The sequence below is a fragment of the Channa argus genome, chromosome 19, assembly GCF_033026475.1.
Source record: "Channa argus isolate prfri chromosome 19, Channa argus male v1.0, whole genome shotgun sequence".
NCBI classification, from domain to species: Eukaryota; Metazoa; Chordata; class Actinopteri; order Anabantiformes; family Channidae; genus Channa; species Channa argus.
In genome coordinates, this window is record NC_090215.1 from 22,009,481 (window position 1) to 22,032,189 (window position 22,709).

The 22,709-nt window shown below is 40.9% G+C and overlaps 1 protein-coding gene across 10 annotated transcripts in view; it reads left to right on the top strand.

The window, feature by feature from the left end:
* The window catches only part of LOC137104715 (protein 4.1-like), a 29,658-nt gene that overhangs the window by 6,044 nt on the left and 905 nt on the right, over nt 1–22,709 (top strand). For 2 of the 10 annotated variants that reach the window (XM_067486311.1, XM_067486312.1), the window contains 18 exons: nt 1,872–1,916; nt 2,528–2,680; nt 3,054–3,151; nt 3,417–3,592; nt 8,287–8,391; nt 9,735–9,839; nt 9,954–10,090; nt 10,252–10,299; nt 10,396–10,425; nt 10,537–10,719; nt 10,906–10,935; nt 12,042–12,455; nt 13,645–13,740; nt 18,366–18,443; nt 19,381–19,422; nt 19,578–19,676; nt 19,769–19,849; nt 20,040–20,156. In XM_067486311.1, coding sequence (XP_067342412.1) covers nt 1,872–1,916; nt 2,528–2,680; nt 3,054–3,151; nt 3,417–3,592; nt 8,287–8,391; nt 9,735–9,839; nt 9,954–10,090; nt 10,252–10,299; nt 10,396–10,425; nt 10,537–10,719; nt 10,906–10,935; nt 12,042–12,455; nt 13,645–13,740; nt 18,366–18,443; nt 19,381–19,422; nt 19,578–19,676; nt 19,769–19,849; nt 20,040–20,150 — 2,031 coding nt within the window. In that variant the 3' untranslated portion in view covers nt 20,151–20,156. Of the gene's footprint in view, nt 1–1,871; nt 1,917–2,527; nt 2,681–3,053; nt 3,152–3,416; nt 3,593–8,286; nt 8,392–9,734; nt 9,840–9,953; nt 10,091–10,251; nt 10,300–10,395; nt 10,426–10,536; nt 10,720–10,905; nt 10,936–12,041; nt 12,456–13,644; nt 13,741–18,365; nt 18,444–19,380; nt 19,423–19,577; nt 19,677–19,768; nt 19,850–20,039; nt 20,157–22,055 lie in introns of all 10 variants that reach the window. The other 8 variants (XM_067486313.1, XM_067486315.1, XM_067486316.1 and 5 more) reach the window with 8 other exon arrangements.

Here is a 22,709-nt window from a genome sequence, read left to right on the forward strand (position 1 = left end):
ATTCATCAAAATCACGTCAGCATTAAAACATCCTAATCAGCTGTTTCATGATTTATTTTTTCAATTCACATGTTGCCAAGTTTAACTGTGTCAAACACGGAACCATTTCCAACACAGTTGCTTTATATTGAAAGCTTAATTTTCCCCATCACTACTCTTACAATCATGGCAGTGGAGTACTTATAGGTAATAGACCAGAACAGGGGTGTTTGAATTTCAGATATTATTCTCCATTTGTTGGTGTGTTTGTGCTCTTTAAATTTCATTGGAATAATGTTTTAACATCACAGTTTGTACAGTAAAAGATTGCTTATGAGGCAAGAGGCATCACTCTGCAAGTCTTTCTGTAGTTACAAGATTTTTTCTTGCAAAACCATCAGCTGATCTCACGTCCTTCACCAGTTACATGTTTCATTCTTGTTATTTTAATAAATCAAATTTAGTTCCGAATAAGAAACTTCCAGCATTTGGAACTTTGCAAAGCTCAGTGATCCCATGATGGTGGAAAAAGCTATCAAACTCACAGCTCAGTAGCCTTACTCTTAATATTTAAAAGCTGGTTGAAGACAGAACTGTTCTGCAACTTCCTGCCCTATTAAACTTTCTAATGCAAAAAAATAACTTTTCCTGTCTCTCCTAAAATTGACTTTCAGACCCAGTAAAGCTGGGCAGGTGGGTTCAGTGCAGCTGATGTTGTGCATCAGCCACAAATACATGACCCACTTTTTGTCCATGATCAATCACATCTATGTCTGTCTGTGTTTGTTTGTTTGTGTGTATACATGTGTGTGTTTAGAGTAACTGTAAAGATTTTTCCATCACTGCTGTTTTGATTTCCATTGTACACAGTCACAGTAGCAGCCTTATGCCATTCTGAACCAGCAGCAGGTCAGATTCCACATAGACCTGATCAGTCATACAATGCGCTACATGTTTAAAGTGCCTCAGCTGTGGTCTAATCAGTGGGCTTTTTGATCATTAGACAACCATTTGGTTCTTGTTTGTGCACCACATTCTGTGCATGTCAACCTAAAATAGGATGATTCAGAACCTAAAACTTTAGATTTTAGTGGGGCCAAAATGCCAGATAGATGTAAATTGTAATTGTGACAGTTGTGACAGCAGTAGTTGTGGCTGCATACACAACCGCAAAAATAATGTAGAAGTCTGTTGCGTGGTAAGAAACTTGAATCTTAATTTTGATATGGACATCTGTTGACTTTCAGATAAGGAAATCTTGGTATTCATTACAACCTTCGATATTTTCCTGGGCTGCAGATCAGCAAGCCAACCTACTGATCCTCTTAATCCCTCCAATGTGATTTTAGATGTTTTAGATGTAAGACAAAATGCATTGGTTTGCTCCACAGTGTTTGGTTATATGGTTCCTGCATGCAGCTCGTTTGTTAATGAGAAGTGAACTGCTTTCCTGTCAGTCAAAAAGTCAAGAAACTACATTTGTTTGGTCAGGAGGGTCCAGGATCCAGGATTAAGGTTGGTCAATAAAAATACAAAACAAAACATTGTCAGGTGGAAGATCCAGTAAGAAGCATACTGAGGACAACTCGTGGATGAAAGACAAATAGCAGGACTGAAACGATCAGGACCAGGAAATGTTATTACAGAAGAAGTTAAATTAGTAGAAATTGGCTCAAAAATGTTACTTCAGAAGAACAGGCTAGTTTAAACCACGTTAGTACAGGATAAATTAGCTCAGGAGCATTAGTGTTGCTGGTAGCTTTGGCAGGCTGTCGTGGTAACTTTTATGTTTTTGGTTAAATTTAGACCAGCTGTTCTTCTTTTCTATCATTTTATTTTTTCTGTCTACCCGTTTCCTGTCTGTCTGCCTGCCTGTCTGTTTGAATGAATAGATGGTAGGAAGCCGCTTTGAATGCTTGTCTTCGGCTCAATCAGAGGTAAGAATGTTTCCTTTGTCTACATGTTTTCATACAAACATCTTTATTGTTAATTTCTGTCATTCAGAAAAATAATATTTTTTTCCAGCAATATCAAGATTCCTCTTCCTCAGTACCTCATGTTGTAGTTTGAGGTTTTTATGCAGTAGCTGAGAGTGACACAAATACAACGACAAAATGTGCCTGCGTCTGTCGGACTGGGATTAGGACTTGAATCCAGACCTGTTTTTCAAATGACTCAGATTTGTAATAGTCTCATGTGCTTTATTTAGTTACAACTTTCTATATTTTCACCAAAATTCTACTTTTAAAGGTTTCCACCATTTCCTATTTCATGTATCAGAATTTTTCTAAATCCAGATGAAGCAACATTGATGTTAAATCCTTGCAACTATAAACGGTGTATATACTGTATACAGTGGTATAGAAAAATCTCTGTCTGCTCCATCCACCCTCCAGCCAAAATTCTAATTTGTGGTCCAATGAAATAAAAGCCATTTTCCATGGAGATTGAGTCATGTCACAGCAATTTTTTTTTGGTCGAGGTTAAAATAAGGTTTAATTTTGGCGTGTGGGTGTTACAAACCTTTTTGGGGTTTGTGTGTGTGCAGGACTCAGAGGGAGTGGCCATTATGCTGGGTGTGTGCAGCAGCGGTCTGCTGGTCTACAGAGACAGACTCAGGATCAATCGGTTCTCATGGCCGAAGATCCTAAAGATCTCATACAAAAGAAACAACTTCTACATCAAGATTCGACCTGGAGAGGTGAGATGTCAACAAAACACCATAGAAGTTCATACCTCACATAAAATGTGTCAGACTAATGTCAGTCCAAACACTGGGAAAACATACAAACTCCACACAGAAAGGCCCCATCTGGAATGGGACCTTTTTGGTCTATGGCAAATGAAACAAGATCAAGCTTGTTCTTCTGAAGGTCATTTGTTTGGTTTTTGCTCGTAATGAACCGATAGTTTTGTGGTTTCATTTTACTTTGAGCTGGATTCGATGTTTTTCAAATGTCAAATGATATTTGAACAATGTGTTGTAGCACCACCTTCTGTTAGCATTACGTGAAATCTGACATCAGCAGGTACCAACTGTCTCTAGTTTGACCAGTTAAAATCTTTGTCCCCAGTTTGACCAGTTTGAGTCTACAATTGGTTTTAAGCTGTTGAACCACAGAGCAGCAAAGAGATTGTGGAAGGTCTGTGTGGAGCATCACTCCTTCTTCAGGTCAGTCTGCACTGCATTTAAGGTCCTAATATGATGTGAAGTTAGTCCAGGAGAAGTTCATTCAGTAGAAGGTAGTCAAAGAGGAGGTTCGTTCAAGAGAATCAGATATTTCAGGAGAAGGGATTAGTACAGCAAATGTGAGGGAGGAAATTAAGGTACATTAACAGAAGTTAGTCCACTACTGTATGTGAGGTAATGTAAAACAAACTGGCCTGAGCCTAGAATCTTCTACCTGACTCCCTCACCTCACTCATCTCTCTCCCAGGCTGGTGTCTCCAGAGGAAACTCCCAAGAAGTTTCTGTCTCTGGGTTCCAAATTTCGGTACAGCGGTCGGACTCAGATTCAGACTCGCAGAGCCAGTGCTCAGATCTCAAGACCTGCACCACATTTCCCACGATGCATCAGCAAGAGGAACATGCTGAGCCGCAGTCTTGATGGAGGTATTGATTTTACTGCTACTAGTGGATTAGAACTACTGGTCCCTTAGTTCTTGTAGGTCCCATCAGTCATTGGTCTGTTCCTTGTAGCTTTGTTCACTGAGGTACTGCCAGTCCTATAAGTTGTAGTACTGGCCCTGGTTGTAGTAGTAATACTTTGGATTTCAGTACCACTAGTTCCTCTGGTAATAAAACTGATCCTAAATGTAATTACCTTGAAGCATATGCAAACACATGTAGCTTTCTTGTCACCAACTCATTTGAAGCCTTTTCTCCAAAGCCACCATGAACACTAACCACAGTTTTGACAAGTATAAATGAGGAAACCATATTAGCTTAACAATAGCATGCACAGCATTTAGCATTGCTTCTTTGAAAGTAGAACTGGTCCTTAGGGCAGTCGTAGGACTAATAGTAGTAGTACTGCCATGGACAGCATTTAGGATTTTACCAAGTAAAATGCAGACAAATAAAACAAAACAAAAAAAACTCATCTGCATGCTAGGAAAGGGAATAGTTGTGGAGACTTCATAGCTGTCCATTATTAAAATGGTCCATACATGCAATTCACAATGCTCAACGCAGCCTGAGACTTCAAAATTAAAGTACAATCTCCTGAGTTAACTTAAATAACTTCTCAATAATGATTAAATTCATTATGTAAAATGTAAAGAAATTGTATAATAATTGTAAATTGTATACCCCCACCAAATCACACAAATGTTAAAGTGACACACTTTAACTCATCAATGAAACAGTCACAGTCCCCGTTTTTGACTCTAGTTTTCTTTAACTTTACTTCCTGCTCCTGGCTTTAATTTTATTTATCCCTCTGCACCACTTCCCAGTTAGTTTCTTCTGTCACACTTTTCTAAATGTATATTAAATTGTAGCAGGACCCAAAAGGAGGAGACGGCAAGTGGAGGTTTGAAGTATGAGAAAGAGGATTCATTAACAAAAACACAACTCAAAAATCACTCTTTAAAGGAGGGCAGGAATAATACATTAAGTGATAACAAAATAAAGTAAAACAGAACATGAAATTAAAACACTCTGCAGGGAAAAGATAAACCAAGTAACTGTGTCGGGGAAGCACGGGAACAAACTCAGAAACTAAGGAGAGGCAGACACGCACAAACTTAACATAAAGCACTGGCAGACTGAAGGGGACATCAGAATACTTAAACATAAAACCAGGGCCAAACAGGCGGAGATAACAAAAGCCAAAATCTAAACACTGAAATAAACAAGAAAGCAAACCTCAGACCAAAATGTGAAAGAGTCCAAACACAAGGATCAGGTAAGGCATGGAAGGGGAATGTCCAAAAGCGTAGAATACCATAGGAATGTTCTCAAAGGAAGAGGGAGAGACAATCTGGCAGCAAACCATGGGAAGAGCTGGGTATAAATAAAAGGGGCCACAGGTGAAAACAATCAGTATTAACAAGAAGCCACTGAAACTAACTGGGAAGTGTTGCAGAGGGATTAACAAAATAAAAGCCATGAGCAGGAAGTAAAGCTAAAAAAAACTAGAGCAAAAAACGGGGACTGTGACAGAAACATTTCACCTGAATAAACATTTACACTGAATTTCAGGCCAGTTTGAAACATTGTATGGTACCACAAGCAGAGTAACAACTTTTTGTACAGGTCTTTCAAATAGCTGTGGATTTACCCTGTTTGTCAATCAACATGCTTTCTTTTCTTGCCCTACCATCTGGCTGTGATTTTTGCTATTTTCCATTTGTTGCACAGAGCCAGGTCATCATGTAGAAGCACGTCATTGACCTTTGAGTGTCTTTCGTTGTTGTACCAATCTTGCCTTGGTTGTAAGTTCAACAGATATTCTTTTTTTCCATTGTGTCCAAAACTTATTTGCCAAGTACAATACCCAGCGCTCCCTCAGAGGGATTGTGGATCTAGTTAGCGGTTAAATGTTCACATCTGGATAGGTCCATAAAATGTTTAGTAGTGAGTGAGCTGCTTTTTATTATAGCTGTGTCCTCACAAACAAATGTCTTTAGGGAGGCACTGTAAAGCCAAGTCAAGGATAACAGCATTTCTTGAGGTGCTCATCTGCCTCTCCCAGACACCACACATGTTAATTGCTGCTGAGAGTTTATTAGAAATTGCACTGAAGAAATTTAAATGTGTGACAAGATGGCACTGCTGCATCCCAGAATCCACCATTTATTAGCTCACAGTTCAGTCATTCCATGTCCTTCATGATGTGCTTTCTCATGAAAGTGCTCGATAAGTAAGTTTGTCGCCATTCTTTTGTAATGATTTGCAATGAAAATCACATAAAGGTCAATTTATTTCATATGTTGAATTCAGTTTATTTTGGCTTTAAAATAGTTATTAACAGCAGCAGAGCAGCAATGTGTAAATTATAGAGTGTGCAAGCATAATTATAAGTAATTATTGCCATTACTATGGTGGATGCAGACATGCAAAGGAAACAGTATGACTTACAAATCGCTCTCGGATCACCTACAGAAGTACTATGAATGATCAAGAGTAGTAACTGCACTTACCAAACAATGACTGTAAACCAAAAACTATTAGGCTTTTTACTCTTTGTTTCTACTACTGTGTTTCCTGACATCATAGTAGAAAACATGAGCTTGACTTGTACTTTATATGATTCCAAAGCTTCGGCCCTATCACTCAGACCAAAGGTTGCGTTACTTTGAGTATCCAAAGTATACACAAAGATTTCTTGTTTTTGGATAGACAGGAATTATGGCAGCTGTTGGCTTCATGAAGTACTATTCTGTTGGACGTGTGATTGTTTACCTATGATGTGTTGACTGAGGTTTTTCTTTGTTATTTTTGTGACTTTTACCTGACCTTAGTTGGTTTGGCTATTGCTTGGCTTGTGGTGGTCTTTGTTATTCTTTATTATACATTTCGTGCAAACAGGTAGGATGTCGCTAGTGGCTAGACAACCAAACTATAATCTTGCAGTTTGAATAAATTTGATTCTGCCATGAACCTTTTGCATCTGTGCAAAGAATATCTCGTCTTCTTACAGAAAATGCAGTCTCATAGCTACAGAGCCCATTTTATTCCATGATTGGAGTTTGTCTCTATATGTTTTCACAACTGTGAATGGGTTTTCTTATCTGTCCTCCAAAATTCTATTGACACTTAAAGTACCGGTCCTATACAGAGACTGAGGACTCCTGGGAGCTGACACTAGGTTTGTCACAATCTTGTTTAGTTTGTCCCCATTTTTCCCAGATTTTTTTCCTGTCCTTGGCTTTTATTTTGTTGTCCCTCCTTTGCCACTTCCTGTCCCTAGTTTGTTTAGGTTTTTTTTACTTCATTAGTGCTGATTAGTTTTACCTGCTCCCTTGTCCTTTTAAACCCGGCTTTCCCCTCATTTTGGAGCCAGTTTCTTTTGTGTTTTTTGTTAATTTACACAATATGTAATTCTTGTTCCTCCTTATGGATGGATTTTTATTTTGTGTTTACATTCCCCTAATTCCCTATAATAAATGTCCCTTTTACTTTGAATCCTTACTTAGGTCCTTAAACCAAGTTACACAATCCCTGACATGGTTATCTGTTACATTCTCCTGTTTTAGTTCTATAGTGTCTTCCTGCTCCTCTTCAGTGGCTTGAACCTGATTGGACACCAGCTTTCTGGCTCACACTGCATTAAGATCTTTCACTGTGTCCAAATGCTTTATTCTTCTTCTACCCTTCTCCTTTATTCGTCTTTTATAAGGACAAACCTTCTTGTCAGTCACTATCCTGAACTATGGATTCACTTCGTTCTGATATTTTGAAGTACTGCATTAAATTAACACAATTTGTAAGCTAAAAATGTACACATTAAATGAAACCGCTACATCAGCCTTTAACAGCTCACCGAATATGTATAAACACGTCAGAACACTTAGAAAACTGAAATACCAAATAACAAAAAGCCTGCACTCATTATCAAAAGAGACAAAATGTATGTACTCTTAATCCATGGCTCCTTAAATGTGTCTAAAAATGGCAAGCAAAACTCCATTAGGGGAAACATTTTCCACATCACAACATGTTTCATTCACTGTAATCCCTTTAAGCAAACCTTTATGTAGCCTTTCTTTGAAACTGCTCAACTTATTAGTGTCCAAATGATTTGCTTTTGTCTTGAAAATATTGCTCTTTGATACTGTTCATGTACTGTGCATCTTTTTACTACTTTGTTTGTGTGCGCTCATCTCTCACTCTTTTGACATACACCATAGGCACATATCTAATGGACCCCCTAGTCCTTTAATTTAGATATATTGTTATTTGATGACCACTTTTGCTGATGAACAGTTTGCACTGAAATCCCCTAAGAACATATGCAGACACAAGTGGTCAAGTGACAATGCAGTAAAGGACTAGGGGGTCTGTTAGAATGTGTCTATGGTGTATGTCAAATCCTGTGCATGCATTTTTTTTAGCATGGTGTCTTTGAAAGTAGAACTGGTCCTTAAGGCAAACCTGGTCTCAGTCATAGGACTGTTTGTGTTGATTTTACACATTGTAGAAGCATGGTCCATTGTTTGTACTGTTGGTCCCTAAAGGGGTACTATTTTTGGTTTCACTAGTAGGAGTACTGGGAAAGTTCAAAATCAAAGAACCTGCTTTGTGATTGATCAGTTATTTCATGTACATGTTGGTGACCAGAATTTCTGATTGGTCCTCAGCTCCAAGGGCGACGCCCACCTCATCTGTGATTGGCTCTCCAGCCTTTACAGCGTCGCCCAGTACCAACGGTGGTACACCAACGGTGGTACACCTGTACACAACAGGTAGAAATCATTTCAGTAGTACTGCTGCCAAACTACTGTAGTGCTGTTCTGTGATTGGCTACTACTGTGAATACTCCATTTAGCTTGTATCACAATTATTACAAAGGCAGTACAAAGACAGACCCAAGTGAGGAGATGGCGAGAGTGACTGAACTAACAGGCTCGTTTTATTGTTAGAAAACCAGTAATAAACATAAATCGGTCCTAACAGGAGGGTACAAAGAAAAACATGACCGGAAACAGAAATAAACTAAACAACAAGAATTTCAGGGAAATAACTCAGAACACAAACCTGAATGAAAATAAGACAAATTATAAGAAATTAAAATGCATCCCACTAAACCTAAATTACCAACCGAGAAACCCAACTAACACTAAAAACTAAGGGGACAAATGAACAGAAAGCACACAACACAAAATAAGACGCGGATCAGAAACATGAACTACTAAACCAGAATGAACACACGGGAAACGACTAAGAAAACTAAGAAAACTAATAAACAGAAACACACCAAACCTCAGATCAAAAATTGCTTGAGACTAAAGTCCAATTCACAGGAACCAGGATTACTCTGGTCAGGTAAAGCAAGAGTTTGGTGTGTTGGCAACGGAAGAGATAAAGATCTGGCAGGGGACTGTGGGAAAGGCTGGACCTAAATACTGAGGGAAACAGGTGCAAACAATAAAGAGGAATATTGAAAGGTAAAGTTAAAGAACAGGACTAGGAACAGGAAGTGGGGAAAAGGGGCTACAAAATAAAAGTCCAAAGGCAGGAAGTGTAACTGAGGGCCAGATCGTGACAGCTTGTTGAAGAATGCTGCATTGTGTTTAGCTGAGGGGCTTTGCTCCACTCACTGGTGAATTTAGTCTGACTGAAGTCATGACAAGGTCTACCTGGGATTCCTCTGAGGGTAACATTAGCAGATATTAGAATACCTAGCATTGTTAGCATTTTGACTGAAGGCCCCTGGTAATTCAGGTCAATTAGTTCTTTGTTTAGTTACAGGAATCACATCGAAGGCATCTCAGACCTAGCACCATGAATCTATCCTAAACACTGATTGTTGGAATCTGAACCTCAGCCAGATACAGCACTGTTAGCATGGTTAGCATTGCCTGAATCTAAATCATAGTGGCTTTGTGATGGGTCTAAATGCTTATTGGCTGATTGGCACAGACTGTGGAGCATGTGTCTAAGCTCTCATAGGCTGAAGTGCTGTTGCCTTGGCAACAAGTAGCCATAATGCTTGTAGCATAATGTTGCAGCTTGGCTGACAGCATCATCTCAGTCAATATAGTTATTGTTGCTATAGATACTTATATTGGAAAATGTGTGTCTGCAGATATCGGTTCAGGGCTGTATGCGGCTTCGAAATCCATTGCTGTCAGTGACCTCATCATCACAGTTATGCCTGAAACGAAAGGACAGGACAGGACAGGGGACCATGGTAAGAAACCGCCAATCAGAGGAGACTCCTTAAATAAGCTTACGGTCTGAAAATCACCAAACTTCCCCTCTTCTTTTTCTATCCTTTCCTCTTTTCTTGCCTCCTGTCTCCTAGTGGAGGTGAAGCAGGAGGAAGTGGTGGTAGAGGTGATGGAGGAAGATACAGAGGAGGTGCAGCAAGAGAAGGACGAGATAAAACCGACAGATGTTTCTGAGCAGAGTCCTCTGACTCCTCAGAAACAGGACACCAAAGTAATAAACACTTGTCTGACCGGTTGACTTGTCTCGCCTTTTATCTCTTTCCTGATATATAACGTAATGGCAAACCATTAGTTTTTGTTTTGTTACATCTAAGACAGATCTGGCCATTTGTCAGGTAACTGGTGTTATTTTATCACTCTATTTGTGTTCAGACGGAGTTGACAGACACAGCTGTGGATGGAGACCTGACATCTACAGAGGTACTGAAACATACACTGCAGGTACTGCTGCTCTGTGTAGACAACACTAACCCGCTTGTCTTTACCTGTCTGTGTCTTTTTATCTCTCACTGATAGTCTGATCAAGATGAAGATTTGAAAACTCAGGTAAATCTGATTCTTAATGTTGTTTCCTCGGTAAGGGCAGTGTCCACCTGTCACCTGTACCTCTGTCATTGTTCACTAATCTGTGCTCTTTTCTCTCTTATTTGTCTTCAGGAGACTGTAGCTAGTCCAGAGGAGGTGCAGAAACCTCAGTGCACCATCAGCGCACTCAGACGCTCATTCTTGGAAGAAGGGGGTGGAGGTGAGGGGCTGACAGAGTGGGACAAGCGTCTGGCATCCTCACCTGTGCGACGAGTTGATGACTTCCCCATGATTGAACCTCTAGAGCCTGATGAGGTGAGGGTATAGGAGACGGGGGTCAATCTGATTACTTGGACACATGACACCTTCTGAACTAACACACTGTTAACCCACTAACCCCACACCAATCACCACCAGGTTCAGACCAGTTCTAAGACTAACCCGCCTAGACGTAGTTTATGTCTGTCTGTAATTGTCTGTGTCTTTCTGTCTGTTGGTAAGGCCCTGCCAGTGGACAGCAGCTCGTCAGAGGTAGGTCAACTGAGCTGTCATTCAAAAGCATTGGAAAAAAATCAAAGATCTGTAGTAGTTGGCAAATCAGGATGACTTGAGTTCAAAGATTATATTGACAACTGCCACAAGAATCTTAAGCTGTTTAAGTACTTCTAAGGTATCTGTAACTCAACAGGTCTCAGCAGGATGATTATGAGGCAGTCAGTCTGAGCACAGGTGAGATATAAGTTAGACTGGGCAGACGTAATCAAGGTCCATAGAGGGAAAGTTGGCCTAAGTTCATTTGAAGACAGGAGGGTAGCACATATTGAAGCAAACAACATGGAAACAGCATGGGAAGCATTCTTCTCCAGATTAGATGTATTCATGGGTCCTCTCAATTTTAAAGAACCAAGACTCGTGACCCAAGTTGGGCCGTTTCTAGGTTTCATGTCAATTCCTCTCATGTGAGTGAACTCAACTTCAAAGCTTAGAGTTCAGACCTGAAACAAGACTGCTGAAGACTGAACTGTTTTGTAATTTCCTAAGCACTAAACTTTTCTCTTTTTGCTCACATTGAATGAATCTGAAACTTTTCTTCTTATAGCGCCATGTTTTTAGACTGACAGATTTTTGTGGCTTTGTACCTCACTTTTAAGATCCTTTCGCTACAGACCTCTGCGAAATGACTATATTTAAATAGAAAACTTGTTCGGAGATGTTTGGAACTTGGAGCACAGACACTAAGGTTTTAATTGACAGATCAGCTAAAGAAGGTTTTATACATGTTTATCTACATGTGGATTAGATCTAATTATCATCTAGTCTGTTTGTGTTAGGTCTGACTGTTCTTGGGTTCCCCTTGGTTGAGTTCAGTTTTTTATTTAAAAAGTAACTAATGCTATTCCATTGGTCTGTTTTTGGATTTTGGACCTGTGAATACATCTACTATTAAAGTGTTTACAACATAAAATCTGCATATTCTTCCTCTATAGAAAACTCAGAATCCATAAATTCTTAAGTTTGGCTACTGGACAGATAAATCCTTTCCTATCACCTGATTGGATTGAAGTTGTTCACCTGTCATGTGATGATCAGTTTCATGTGATGTGATCAGTTTCATGTTGCTCACCTGTACACTGCAGGAGGGCGGGGTCGTGAAAAACCAAGCTCCTCCTCAACTAATTATAGAGAAGAGCTACACTGTGGGTCGGAGCTATGATACAACATCTGGCAGAGTTGTTACTATGACGGCCACAGATGACGGCTCAGAGGTTTCCTTGACAAAGCAAAGTCCTGAGATGGGAGTCATCACAGGGAGCCAACTGTTCATGATTCATGAGGTTAAGACACCAACTTCACCATCAGAACCTGTTTATGACCTCGTCCCTGTCATGACTGGAAAGATTGGAGGTGGTGGGACCAGAACTTTGGACCTTGGTTGGGCGGGAACCTCAGTGATGTCACCTCTGTCTCCCTTACTGCCTCCTAAATCACTTCTGGATGGGCTAAACCTAAGCCCAACCCATATCAGGAAGTCTCCCTCAGTGCCCAGAGTGGTATGCTGATTGGCTGGTTGGTTGGTGGCCGGCATGGAAACAAGCATGAGCAAGCAAGAAAACAGGAAACGTTAACGTTAACCCCTGCAGCACTGAAACTATCGCTGAACACTGAGCCACCTACTCCAGTTCAAACTGAACACCTCAGCTCTGAAAAACTTTGGGAACCTACAACCACTTGGCAGGAGACCATGTGGAGCCACAGCCAGAACAGCAGGAGGCAGTGTAGCATTGTAGTCAGTCTAGCAGGACAGATTATGGAGCTGCAGTCAGTCCAGCAGAAAGCAGTGTTGAGACATAGCCAGTCCAGCAGGAAGCCATGTAGAGCTACAGTTGTTGCATTAGGAAGGATTATGCATGCAGTATCTTTTCACCAGGAGGTCAAGAGAAGCTGCAGTCAGTCCAGAAGGAGTCAGCATAGAGCATCAGTGTTCAGTTTAAACTCTCATTAGCCCCCTCAAAGCCATTTTTTTCTCTGATCAAAATGGTGAAGACCGTTTTCTTTATGCTTTTTCTTTTCTCCTTATTGTCCATTCAACAGAAGCTTATTAAGTCATTGACAGCTTGGGCTTGTGTCTGTTTTCCTGCTGTTCACTTCCTGTGGTTTAGCTTACTTGTGATTGTTTGCCATTTTCTAGTTATTCTTTATTTTTTAGACTTTTCCTTTTACCCTCAGTCTCCGCTGGAAAAATCATTAAGTGAATGTCCAAGACACTGTCAGAGACTCAAAACAAGCACAGAGACCCTCTTAGGAGGGTGGGGGTCTTCTCTGTATGTGCATCAGATTGTTGTCTATAATCCAAACACACAAGAGTGTGGTTGGATATGGGTGTTTACCTTCACATAACAGTGTGAAACTGTTGGTGTTCTAAATCTTCACACTTTTTTTCATCTGACTTTTATTTTGTAGTGTTTTTACTGTATTTCATCACCTGTAGATTCTGTAGTTCACAGGTGATGGGCTCTACTGCTTAGCAGAAAAAAAACTTTCTGTTCACAGTAGGAACTCTTAGAGAACAAAGGCTAGCTGTTCAGTAATTACAGACTAATTACCAACAAGCAACACACAGCAACCCCTGACACTGCATGGCTGCAGCCCGGCTTACAGATTCTACTGAGAATCCATTGTGTGGGTCTTTGTGTGGGTTTTATCTGTTAATCTCCATTATCTTTGTGTGTGTGTGTACAGCCTAAACCCACCTTTGATGAAATGTCCCCTGAACTCACGGCTCTGCTGAAGTCGGCCAAAGAACAACAAACCTTCAGGGAGCACAACTTGTTGAAGGTGCCCGTCTCACCTTCTCCTGTCTCACTCTAACCTCACAGACAGGTGAGGGTGTCTGTCTAAAGAGTTCATCTTTCTTTCCAGAGGTTAACCCACAGTGGTGACATTGTTTCAGATCAGGCATCGAATGAACTGTAGACAGACACTCTGACCTAACACATGCCTCACAACAGCAAGTTTTGATACTGACAGAGGGGTTGTACACAATGCATACATATGGTAATAATTTAATATAATAGCAATATATTTATTATCACGTGACATAGTGACAGAAAAGTATTCTGATACAGTGAGAAAAGATATTTGAACCAACAGCTAATTTTAATTTGCAGTTTCTGAGCAGACAAACATAGCATTTTAGAAATTTAGCATAATTCAACAACATGGCATTTTGAGAGGCGACAAAGAAAATAAGTTAGTTATACAGCACTCCAGGCTCAGGCTTAGTAAATTGAGGCACAGCTAATTATTAATGACAGGTCTGCTGATGTGTCTTCCTAAGGTCATCCCTACACACCCCTAACCCTAACCCTAGGGAGAGTCATCGAGATGAATTCATTTTACCTAACCCTAACCCTACACAGGGACTCCTTCGAGTACAACTCAAATAGGGTTACCCTTCCCCTTAAACTAAATAACTTTTAGGCGTAACAATTAACAAACCCCATTTTTTGTAAAACCAAAACAACAGGTAAACAAATAGCATTTCACAGATACACATTCAAACGACTAGATTACATATATCCAACAGTACAGAATTAATTTATTAAAACTTGCAACCACCACATGCACACACACAGAAGCAGAGCAAACTACGAGTCAGATTGGTGTTGACAGAAATTTTGGAATTACAAACTTGTATATTAGAATCAGTTTCTTCGTTCCTCCTCTTTACTAAAAGCCCTTTCAAACATCCACTACCTAGTGCAATGTGCAATTATCTGTGTGAGCTTGTGCATGCAGCATGCTATTCGGTCCAAAAACGTCGGGAGGATTAAAGGCGAGTTAGTCAGCGCGTTAATGATTTTAGTTGCACGGCTCCGATGTACTATATACAAAACACAATTTTCCACAGATTACGTTTTATATCAATTGTGCTCACTCATTGCTTACAGAAATCAAGTGGATTTTCACACATGAGGACAGTTCTCACTCGGGTAATCTCCCGCAGTGTGTTACATGTGTGAAACGCCACTCTGGACTAGGTCTGAGGCGGAATTTTCCTAACATTGTCCAGGGTTCATGTGTGAAATGGCCTTAAGACTCATATTAAGGTTCTGGTCATCTGTTTTCTGGCATCAGAAGAAAATTGCAGTACGAGCACATTGCGAGGCCCGGCCTCTCTCCAGTTTTTTCAATTTAACAGTATTTGTCCTGATTGTTTCGGGTCTGTTCACTCAGACCCACCAAGTTTATCATCAATCTACGACTCATTCCTGAGATCTCCAGAACACCGGAGGCTACGCACTCTTGCCGGCCGGCCAGAAGTGCACCCAGCCAGCATCAAAATTGTAAACAAAGGTGGGGAAGGTGAACAGGGTTAAGCTAAGCTAAGATTACCACCACACCGGCTTTCTTTAACCCGCATTTCCCTTGCTAATATGTGGTCATTGGTGAATAAGATGTGTAAGAAATGTCATGAGTTTACCCAGCAGTGCTATTGAGCTTGCCGGACAATACACACTCCGGGCAAAAAGGAGTGGGGAAGAGACTGAAGCTTGGTGTTTGGACTCGACATTGTTGGGAGACACAGCTCAGCTAACCTCGAGTTTCTCATTTTTAAGTGTAGGCCTTTTTATCTGCTAAGAGTTTTCACTTCCACCATTATAATCGTAGCTTATATGCTTATAGCTATGAATGAACTTTATGCGGCCATCACCACATACCCAAATCAGAAGTCATGGATGCTACTTCTGAAGGCTCATAACACTGTCTTCAGATTAGTTGATGTACAGGCCTACAGTACAGCAAACCTGAGGTAGGCTATCAAAAGGTTGAATTTTTATGCTTAAAATCTACCTCCATTATGCCTTGGCCAAAAAGCTCCACCCTGAAATGCCTGAACGACTACCACCCTGTAGCACTCACACAGATTGTTATGAAGTGCTTTGAACAACTGGTCCTGGTACACCTGAAGGACAGCATGCCACCCACACTGGATCCCTACCAATTTGCATAGCACACCAATAGGAGCATAAAGGACACATTTTCCACAGCACTGCACTCTGGATAATAACAACACATTTGGAAGAATGCTGTTCGCTGACCTTAAATCAGCATTCAACAGATTCATACCTTCTAAGTTGACCACTAAACATGGAGATATGAGCATCAGACTCTGAGACAGACTCTCTACCATCATTTCCCTTAACACCAGTGTACTACAGGGCTGTGTGCTCACCCCGTTCCTCTTCTCCCTCTTCACCCATGACTGCAGACCTGTTCTGGGCTCCAACGTCATCAACAAGTGTGCATACAAAACTACAATGATCGGCCTCATCAGAGACAATGATGAAATAGGGAGGAAGTACAACTTCTGGCTGCATGGTGCGTGCACCCACCAAGGATTTCATTGTGGTATGCAAAAGGGAGAAGGGAGGCAAGCATGACCCCATCCACATCAACGGGATGAATGTTGAATGTGTCACCAGCTTCAGGTTTCTGGGGACCCACATCTCAGAGGCCCTGTCCTGGACGTCCAACACCTCCAGCTTGGTCAAGAAGGCTCAGCAGTGAGTCTTCTTTTTGAGGACACTGAAGAAACCTTCAGCCATTCTTGTGAACATCTATTGCTTTGCAATAGACAGCATCTTCACCAGCAGTATCACAGTCTAATACAGGAACTGCACTGTCACTGAGCGCAAGACACTGCAGCAGGTGGTGAAAACTGCCCAATGGATCACAGGGACTATACTTCCCGCCATTAAGGGCATCCAACGACGCTGCAAGGGCCATAGTAACCTGTAAATAGGAAGAAAGGAAGGGCATCCAGCGTAAAAAGTAATGCCAAATCAATGTGCGGAACACGTTCTGCTGTTGTGATGCCTGAAGGGAAAAGCTGAATGCTGTTGATTTGACATCAGCAACATCACACAACATCAGCATCAACATTGAATCTACAGCGATTGTCCCAACTAAGTCGGCCAGAAATCAATATGCTGCAGCACGATTCATTTTTAATCAGCCAAAAAATTCTCATGTCACACCACTTTTCAGATCTCTACACTGGCTTCCTGTAGCTGCCTGCATCATGCTCAAAGCTCTGCCTCTTGCCTACAGGGTGATCACCTCAACATCTCCTGCTTACCTTAACTCTTTCATTCAGGTCTACAATCCTTCCCATCCATTGCACTCTGCCAATGAATGACGTCTGGTGGTCGCAGCACCACACAGAAGATATAGAGTAAAACTCTTCAGCTCAATGATCCAATGATGGTGGAACGAGCTAGCAAACTCTGCACGCACAGCAAACTTACTCCAAATATTCAAAAAAACTCCTGAAAACAACTCTTCCACACCGCATTAAAAAAAAAAAATCCTTTCTGCTCTTTCTAGCACTTTTCTGATAGGACTTAGCTTTGATGCTTTCTCCTTGACTTAGATTTTTGCTGCCTTGTACCTCACTTGTAAGACGGTTTGGATAAATGCGTCTTCTAAATGACTAAATGTAAATAGTATTTTCAAGTGCCTATTATGTCCATAATAGTGCCTATCGTGTATGTATCATGTAGACACTGAATATTTTGCACTGCTAATTGCACTTTTGTATTGTATTTGTACATGTGTAATGACAATAAAGTTGAATCTAATCTAATCTTTGAACTGGGTTGCACTCATGTTTTCAGCAGGGAAGCTGTAATATTGTGTGCTAATTATTGAAATCCCATGTATTTATGATTAAGTTATTATCCCAGATGGTGTTTTTCACAGATTCAGTTTCTACAAAGAAGCTGTATTAAAGCTCTATTAAAGCTGTCATTTATATTTTCACAACTTCTGAACCACTGAGGTGGTTTATTACAGGCAGTCTTTAGGTTTACTACTTATATTAGGTTACATCAGCAACTTTTTCATAAGCCTGGAACTTACACTATTATTTTGTCTTTGTGTCACCTTTATTAAAGCGATCAGATTCTCTCAGATTCTAATGTTCATGTATTGCAAATGTGAGATCCAAGATGGGATGGCAGTGGCTCAGTTGGTAGAGTGGCAACCCAGAGGTTCGTGCTCTGCCCCTCTTGACCGCATGACAAAGTGTTCCTGATCACTGAACCCCCAACAGACCATACCCATCCCCAGATATGCAGTGCCCAAGCCCAGTAGAATTTGGGGAGACTTGCATCAGGAAGGGCATCCGGCGTAAAAACTGTCATGTAAACAATGTAAATTTTGTTTTGCCTGTCTTTCAGGTTGATACTCAGAAAACAACCCTTCACTTCTAGAAAGGTGATGGGGGGTTGTCCTGGTTTACAGGGATCATTTCTACTTCCTATTTATGTTTTATAAATAAATCTAAGGAATAAGATGGGCCCTGAATCAGAGAAATGCTGATTGATCCCTGAGTTGTAGCCCTGGCCCCTATCACCTGTGAGTGTAAAAATATTTTTCTTTGCTTCCTGTTTCAGACGTCAGAGAAGGTTGAGACCATCTTCCTGATGACTGAGTCATACGACCAGGACCAGCCATTGGCAGATCAGCCTCAGGTACCAACAGGAAATGTTGTGGGCCCACCCCCTACTAATCCACCACCGCCACCCCCTGGAGGTGGTGTAATGCATGATGACGATGTCACAGAGGACTGGGCCAGTGATGATGACAGTAACAATGCTAATGGTAACCAGGCTAACAGTACAGCAGATGATAATGCTAGCAGCCAGGCTAGCGATGATGATATTAGTGAGGTTAGTGAAGATGCTATTAGCGTGTTAGCGCAAGTAGCTGTGGAGGAGGTAATGGAGGTTGCATTCAAACAAGCTAATGATGCTAATAAGGATAGCATCAGCGCTAACCTTACAACTAGCTGTGATGAGCAAGAGCTGTCTAGCACAAAGGCTAACAGACCTGAATCTGTCCTGAGTTTTCGGCCTGCCAAGGGTCGTTCTCAGCATTACCATGATGAAGAGGACTCAGATGACACAGAGGATGAAGAGGGACAGTGGAGGTTTGGACAAAACTCCACTCCCCCATCTTTACCCCCCTGCTCAACCAATCTGACCCAGCCATCTGATAGTGACAGTGATGATCATGAAGAGTCCAAATCTCTGCAGGAGGTAACACCTGAAGATTAAACACCTGCCCCAGCAAAGTAAACCCTCCCAGTTAAACCAGTGACTTTTTCCCCAGTGAAACCAGTAATACCTTTCCCAGTGAAATCTGCCCTCTGTAAAATCTTTCCCAGTTGATAACAGTCCCACCAAAACCTACCCCATTCACACCTGCCTGAGTAAATCCCATTCCAGTATAACCAATAAGTGCAATTGGTGAAGAATCCTGCCCTTTGTAAACAGTAAGCTTTTTACAGTTTAGACTAGTTTACAGAGACCAGTTAGAAAGTTCTGAACCATAGAGATTTTACACAGACACAGAGACTTTGCAACTAGCTATAATGATGTTGTTCACTATAATGTGTGAATGTTTCAGGTCCCAGTGCTGAGGAAGACTCTCACATACGAAGCTCCGGGGGTGAGGAAGTCTCTGTTATTATAGTCTATTCATCAGTGCAATTGGTTCCATAGCAACTTTTATGAAATTAATTGTCTGCAGTTAAAATACATTTTTCTGTTTCACCACTTTCTGTTTCCTGAGCAAATCTGTCTTTTTATTGATTAATTACACAGAGCCAAGCGGACTCTGGTCCTCCTGCAGGTCTTCTGATGAGCTCCCAGACCTTCACAGCTGAGACATCGACCACCAGCACAACCACACACATCACTAAGGTAACACATAGATCACAATGGTAATGTGTCATCTTGGTAACCAACCATGCTCACTGTTAAAACAAAATCACTTTCTGTGTCTTTGGGTTTAGACGGTAAAAGGAGGAATCTCTGAGACCAGAATTGAGAAGAGAATTGTTATTTCTGGGGACACAGAAATCGACCATGACCAGGTAATGTCACAGTAAAATGTGAAAAACCTGAAAACTAAGTGAAGATAAAGAAATTAGATTAACCTACTGAAAGACCTGGTTTAACCAGTGGCAGATCTGCACTGACCTGGGACAGATCTGGGTCTAGTCAATCCAAGGTTAATTTACACCTGGTCCTGGACCTGGTCTGACCCTGTGTCTCTCCTGAAAGGCTCTGGCAGTGGTGCTCAGCGAGGCACGGCAGCAGCATCCTGAACTGTCAGTCACACGAGTTGTCGTCCACAAAGAAACTGAAGTTTCCCCTGATCATGTGATCAATTAGTCACAGGTAACAGGTGTTTCAGCCCCCCCACAGTTTGAAGCTTGATGCTGATTGGCTGGTGCATGGAAGCATACATTGGCTGTCTGAAATCACTCCCTATACACTTATTCGTTGTTGTATGATATTCACTGAGTAGTTCACTAGGTGCTGAGCAGTAAAAAGATGGAGCATTGCATTGTGCGATTGTAGCAGTACATCCAAGAACACAAATTTTGTTGTTAATATTGAGTAATTTCAGACACAGCCCATGTCCAAACACAAGAAGATAGTTGATATGTGGTGATTGGTCAGTGAAAACCTGCAGGAGAATGTATTGATCTGATTGGACAGAATGTTCTGTTCACTCATCTGATCAGTAATCTGCTGGAGGTCTGACATTGACATTCAATGCTATGTTAACATGTTGTGATAGCAACATTAACAATTGTTCCTTTTAAGACAGCCGTTTGTTGTTCACCTGTATCCAACACTGGTTCTGGTTTGGTTCTGGAAATGGCTCTTGTTCTTATGATGATATTGTAGTGTTGAGGAAGAATATAGATCCAATTCATCAGAGTCAGAAATTGGTGACATTACCACGCTATACTTATATTATAGATTTTCCAATGCTAGCAGGGTAATTAGCATGAGCATGCATGAATGCTGGCTTGCTTAGCCAGGCCTTCCCCAGCTCTAACTGTGGGCTGGTCGTCACATCATATACCCTGTAAATCAAGCTCACTGGTTAATTCAAAGGCACAGGTATATAAGGTGATGACACACCTGACAACTGCTTGTTATGACTGATGGGACCAGTCTTGGCCAGTGCATCTATTCCAGACTGGGTTAGGTTTTTCTGTTGTGCTGTTTAACATCTTTGACATTTATGACATCAATGACAGTATTTGACATTAGCTCAATTTTCCTCTGCAAGTCTGCAGTCTGTCCAGGATCTATTCAGTTTTCAATTTAATTCAATTTAAAAATAGAGAAATTAAAAAAGCGAGAAGAACAAAACACAAAACAGAACAACAAAACATTGGGCAGGTTGGTAGGACCAGTAGCTGCACACTAAAAAACATGCAGTTCCAGGACACCTGCAGAAAGGAAAAGACAACTAGGGGAGAAAGAACACACAAAGTTATTGTCATACAGTGGTAAAAGAGAGAAGGAAAGTAGCTCCATTCATCCGCGAGTGGGTCACCCAGCAGTCTAAGCTTATAGGAGCATCTCTATAACTAACTATAAGCTTTATCAAAGAGGAAGGTTTTAGGCCTAGACTTAAAAGTAGATAGGGTGCCTGCTTCCTGAATCTTAACTAGTAGCTGGTTCCTCAGGAGAGGAGCTTGATAGCTAAAGGCTCTGCCTCCCATTCTACTTTTAGAAAACTCTGGGAACCACAAGTAGACCTGCATTCTGAGATCGAAGTAGTCTACTGGGATGATCTAGTACTATGAGGTCTTTTAGATATGATGGAGCCTGATTATTCAGAGCTTTATATGTAAGAAGCAGGGTTTTGAATTCTATTGTAGATTTAATGGGAGAATTATGATCTCTCCTGTTAATTATAGTCAGTACTCTTGCTCCAGCATTTTGGATTATTTGCAGGCTTTTTAGGGAGTTACTGGGGCATCCTGAAATTAGGAAATTAGAGTAGTCGAACCTAGAAGTAACAAAGGCATGCACTAGTTTTTGTGGCATCAGTTTGAGACATGATACTCCTAATTTTTTCAACGTTTTGTAGGTGGAAGACGGCTGTTCTAGAGATTTGTTTTATGTGTGAGGTATGGGATATATATATATATATATATATATATATATATATATATATAACTCCAAGTTTCCTTGCAGTACTGGATGTCAGAGTTATGCCATCTAGACTAACAATATGGTCTGACAGCATATTTCTCCTCTCTTGTCCTCTAGCCCTCACCACTGTCACTCAGCAGCCCCATGAACAACATGAAAAAAATTCAGGAAGCGGTGTTTTCTGTCACTACGGTTGAAATCTGTATGCTGGGCTTCTAAAATAAGTCTGAAGTGGAGGACAAATCAAGTTTCTACCGTTGAGCTGAACATTCTTGATTACCTGACAAAGCTGATTTCTCTGAGCAACCTGGTTATATAAGTTAATTTACAGAAAAGTCAAGGAAACACTTGGTGCATGGGCTGAAATTTAACACAGGAGATTTCCACATCCCAGCTTGATGTTACAGCCATTGAGCCACCAGGCTGCTAGTAGGGTCATCTCTACTAGAACTACGACTTGTAAATGTTTGATATTGTTAAAACATGTCTGCTCCCTGTCTTATTGTCAGGTGTTGTCTGTGTATTTCACCTCCTGTGTAACCATAACAAAAGTCCAGGTGTTCCGGTGTCATTCTGGGGGGAATCAGTTAATTGGTATCATTATAGCTTTGATAAATAGTAGTATTTGTGAGTTGGGAATGTGACGACCAGAATCCAGCTGTTTCTCTCAGAGTCTGTGTTTATTTAAGATCTCTCTGCCGCAGTTTGCTCACATGTTCTTGTCTTTCTGTGCAATATGTCACGTTCTGTTCCAGCTTACAGCTGCTTCTG